Source organism: Opisthorchis viverrini (genome assembly GCF_000715545.1).
Source record: "Opisthorchis viverrini unplaced genomic scaffold opera_v5_161, whole genome shotgun sequence".
NCBI classification, from domain to species: domain Eukaryota; kingdom Metazoa; phylum Platyhelminthes; class Trematoda; order Opisthorchiida; family Opisthorchiidae; genus Opisthorchis; species Opisthorchis viverrini.
Window position 1 is genome coordinate 248,019 of NW_008751815.1, and position 5,254 is coordinate 253,272.

At 43.9% G+C, this 5,254-nt stretch overlaps 1 protein-coding gene across 1 annotated transcript in view; it reads right to left on the reverse strand.

Annotated features, from left to right (window-relative positions):
* The window catches only part of T265_07105 (hypothetical protein), a gene marked incomplete at both ends in the record, with an annotated part of 5,550 nt that extends 3,483 nt beyond the window's left edge, over positions 1-2,067 (reverse strand). The window contains one exon of the mRNA XM_009172548.1: positions 1,894-2,067. Coding sequence (XP_009170812.1) covers positions 1,894-2,067 — 174 coding nt within the window. The remainder of the gene's footprint in view (positions 1-1,893) is intronic.
* Positions 2,068-5,254: the final 3,187 nt, after the last annotated feature.

A 5,254-nucleotide genomic window follows, 5' to 3' on the forward strand; every position in this document is an offset into this window, starting at 1 on the left:
AAAATTCCATTTTCGCGCCAAGATTGTATGTTTTATAGATCTGCAACTTACAAGTTTCTCGGTACTCGATGAGTTCGGCTCATGTTTTGTGTGGTACTGGATTTCGTTTTGCAACTCTTGAACAGATAAGTCACGCGACACAGTTTTCCCACTTACCCATTTGATAAAAAAACAGTCAAATTTTTGAGAAATACACTCATTTGCAAATCGATTTGGTTTTCACGAGAGACCCAACTGACACGATATTCGAGATATCGCAGTATATTTTCAATACATACACTACTCATAATGTTGCTGAAAGCTCTTCGACAGCCCAAGACCAATTTCATCTTTCTTGGGTCTCATCAGATAGGCTCACCGAATTTTTCTTGGGTCTCATCAGATAGGCGCGATCACCGAATTTTCGTCAACCTTATGCGCCCTGCCTGCGTAATCCACGCGATCTTGGTCGGCCAAGTTGGTCGGCCATTTTCAATGACTAGGTAAAAACCAGCAGCTGTTTATGACAGACGAGGGATTCATCTGGATTCAGGTAAGTCCTGCCTGCGTAATCCACGCGATCTTGGTCCGCCATTTTCAATGACTAGGTAAAAACTAGCAGCTGTTTATAACGGACGAGAGATTCAGCTGGATTCAGGTAAGCCTCCTGTCAAAAGTAAGTTTGTGCCCAAATGACAGTACTTCTCGAAATTTGCCCCATCAAGCGGAACGTAAAGTTGACGGAGACTCGGGAACTGTGCCTACCTGATAAGCCCCCGGAAATTTGACGGAGACTCAGGAACTGTGCCTACCTGATAAGCCCCCGGAAATTTCAATACAGGTCTCATTTTGTAAGTGAAGGCTGAAAAGCCTTAAAGTATTATCCAGCTGTTTCCTACTTGTTGAGGGTCATCAGCAGTGCCCATCTCACGAAACCTCCCGGAGCTTCTCTTGGTTGCTAGTTTGAACGCTTAACCGTTCGGCCACAAGCGTCTTTTCAGTAATGTGTGGCTGGCTCAGACGGGCTCGCACCATCTGGGAAGTCGCCACTCGAGGAGCAAGCCAAGAATTGTGACCAAGTGAGGTCGATCTGGTGTTTGAGGAATAACGGGCAATCTATCCTGTCTAATTGCGAGCTAATCACCCAGTCCAAAACTGAATGGTCGTGTCAACAACTGGCCAAGTGGTCGTGGAGTTCCGCGAGACGCGCACTGATGATCATTCCCTATAAGGATGAAATAATTGCAAAGTGCTTTCATTTAGAACGAACGATGGGGAATAACATCCATCTTTTGCTAGTCACTGACCTGACGAATACAGGTAACCTACCCCGAAAGGAACGTAATACCATGAGTTGCGCGAGAAAAGGCCTCTCAAGTAAAGATAAAAAGGTATTCCTTCAAAGGCTTGCTTGACCCGGTATAGAGCAGCCCGAACGAGGACCTGTGCTGAGCTGTCGAAAGCAACTCAAGCTTCCGCAAACACTTTCCGCAGATTGAAGACAAATGTGGACAGCAAGATTCTCGGATGTAAGTATCCTGAGAGTAGCTACAAATCCCATGTGAAAATCTCGGTTCGGCCACAAAAGTCCACCTTTCTGATTCTCTGATAAGACAAGCTAGCCAACAGGCGATTTCAAGAAAACGGATGTCGACATTTTTTCCACTTTTGTGCGTGAACCCCTCATGGTAATCGTTGAAGGCTCGCGCATTGTAGATTCCTGCAATCCGCCAGTCAAACTTCGACTGTCATGCCGAGAAAAACGAACGAGGGACAAACATGCATCATACGTGGTGAGTACTGTCTGCCAGTGTGTGCAACCATCCGCAGTCAACTTATGTTGACGAGCTAAGCTGGTGTCGTACAATCGAAGGGGCAAGATGGCTCAAGTGATTAGAGCGCGAATTTACTGACCGGAAGGTTCATGGTTCGAACCCCGACCTCTGCCTCTCGACTTCCCCTGTCTAGGCTTGGACAACCTGGCAGTATCCCAGCCCTCGTGCTTCCTTCGGGTGGCATGGCAGCTGAGTGATTTTTCCCATACAATCGAAACAAGGACAACAAAACACACTTCCAATCAGGCAACATGAGCACTACAAAGGGGAATCACCGAGACAGACCAACAACTTAGTTACTTCCCGTTTCAACCAAAATGCGTCACTCAGGCTTACTTGTTGGAGGTAAGAGCACACACAGATGAGGATCGCTTGCGTGAATTGCTGATGACGTCACGATTAGCAGCGGAGCGTTTGCAAGCTAATTTCTAATTTTACTGATACGAATTACGAATATTTCCACAGTTAAGGTTACTTCCACTTCCGTTTTTCGACTCATGGCACTGGGCAACCAACGTAAATGGGTGGGGGAAGTTTCGAGGGTTGATGACACTGTTTCTGCGAACATATTTGTTTAAAACGTCCCTCTCTTCAAACACATTCATCCGAGCTAGTCCGAAGCTATCACGCACTCAACCAAACGAATCGGCGCGTTAACAGTTTTTGTATCGCGAAATGGAGAGTAGCACGCTATCCTGAAGCAAAAGCTGCTTTATTCGTTGGTTTGTTCAGCGACACAAACGAAAGTTTGCGATAATATTTTGTCAAATTCACGAAATCAGGTAACCTTGAGAACAGTACTGTAGAAAAGTTACTGTATAGAACACATGCTGATGGACGAATTACGCAGAATCATAGGTAAGAGTGTCAGCTTATTGATGACGACCAGGCGATTGTGAATATACACTCATTTGTAAACTAATTTGTTTTTTCGAGAGACTCACCTGGAACCCAGCTGAATCTCTCGTTTGTGATGTTCTCAGGCAACTGAATGTGCTGCACCAGGCCGCCTCATGTTTCAGTCGCTACGATATTCGAGATATCGCGATACATGTATATGTTTGTAATGTAATAACCATACGGTTGCTGGAAATTCGTGGACAGCCCACCGACGGTTTCGCCCTTTTTGGGGCTCATCAGGTAGGCGCATTCCTCGAGTTTCCGTCAACCTTATGTTCTACTTGAACCCGAATTGGACTGTTTTCGAGAAATACGCTCATTTGCAAATCGATTTGGTTTTAGCGAGAGACTCTAATGAAAATAAATCCACGATATGCATCTACATAAGAGATCATCTACGGTCTAAAACAACGGTCCAAAACACACCTTGATTCAAAAAACAGAAGGAAACAAAAAAGATGAAAAGCCCGAAAGCGAAAGCTTTTTTTGTTTAAGTGGTGGCTCAGTGATGTACTGATGAAATTTTCAATACTGTTCACTCGTTGCTAACAGAATCATCGGAGGGGGAAATCCACTAAATGTATTCCATCTGGAAGGTTGTTTATGCAGACATTCACCTCGTTATGGGTCACGTTTAACGAAATTCATCCTCAGAGGGTTTGACCTAAACGATTAATGGCAGGTGTACTTGGGGGGATCTTCCTCGCAAAAGAAATTTCGATGGGAACATTTCCTTGTCTTTTTAGCCCCGTCTCTCAAGAAAGCCCATCCCCCAATGTTTCATGGACGTTCTAATCCCTGAGAATTCGCCTCGCTGAACCCAATCCATTAGTTTGTCTGCATCGATCCAAAAATGGGCTTTTTGTTTGGTCGCCACTGTACAGAATATTATTGTCCATATTACAGCTCGAGTTTGGGACATTCTATATGGGATCTGTCTCGACTCTGATATGCTATAGAAATTGGACGCTATCAGAAATGGAGGGACTTAGAAAACACGGAATACAACTCATCCAAACTTTCAATAATGCCCGACATCCTGAGGTTTGATACCAAAGTATGTGTGTGTCCTGGTAATGACGAAACGTTTGCAAGTATGCTGCGATGTCTGAAATATCATGCTAACTGAATCATGAGTTGGTCTTTGTAAATCATAGCTGATAGAAGAATACCGCAATCAAGTGGAGGTTACCATTTTACCACTAATGTTATTTGCAAATGAGTCTAGCCCTCTCTAATTATAGACTTTGTTCGACTCTGAGCAAGATTTGGCAGATCCTTCTCCGAAAACGACCCACGGACGAGAGAAGTTTTTTAACCAGCCATCTCTAAAAGGCTGTGTTCACACACATGCTAACCTTAGCCCAGCTGCTACTGGGTTACTGCTACGCCGATCGCTACAATGATTCCGTGCTTGTCGCTCAGTTTCAATCGTTCTCATCTTACACTACCGTAAGACCGTAGTTTAATTGGCATCCTGATTGCGAAGAAAGAATTAAACGTGGACTAGAAAGTACTTAATGCTTGATTACTGAGGTGTCTACACCTACAGACACTCGATAGAACCTGACAATAACAGCGCCCCTTATTTCGATTAGCAACCACATCTTGCAGCGTCTTCAACCATGCACAAGAAGAGCACGTGGACCCGATTCTGGAAAGTGCGTCACGCTGACAGACTGTTTGTAATCTCTGCTTGAGCCAGAATTTCTATCAAAGAAGTGCTTAACGAATTCCTCTAAAGGTCCGAAAATCTGCTTGAAACTTGTAGACAAACTGGACATTCGTGTGCCGGCAGATTCTAGCTCACTAAACTGCCATGTTTGTGCCTTAATAATGAAACCAAATTAGTGTATCAACTGTACAATAGACTTGAAAATGAATCCAAATGTTCTTTTGATGTATTCTTTCTGTTAGCGAATGCTTCGCATAGTCAAACTGGTTCTAAAAACCAACAGAAACCCCGAAGAAATTTCCATTTTGTTGCAACCTCTTTATCTGACCTTCATGCGTAGCCCCGTTTGAGGACATCGATATGGGTACACATCTATGTCCTATTCCAGCTGACCTTTGCATTTACACATGACAGGAATTTCAAGAGTCCAGCTTCTCTCCATATCCCCATGGTAACGGCGTCCATGCCGTTGCTTCTAATGCATTTATCCTGCTGAATCAGAGTTGATCACTCAACTTTTGAATTCTCAGCAGTATAGACGGAAGCGTCTTCCGAAAAAATAATTCTCAAGCGTAACTTGATCACTTCATCAACAAAGCCTGAAATATGTACAAGTAAGATCCTGTGCCTTTCAACCGTGAATTCGAGACAGATTAGCTTAGCTTCAAACATCACAGATCAACATGCATGACCTCTCCTGTTGTGAGACTTCATTCCTCATCTATGAAAAGACAGTCATTCGGGTAGCTCAGGTTGAACAAACCTTTACATCTTTAGAATCACAGGCATACAAAGTGGATGAACAAACTTGGCACTTACAACTCCGTTCAGTTGGATTAGTTAGACAGCAAAACGAGTCGGTCAG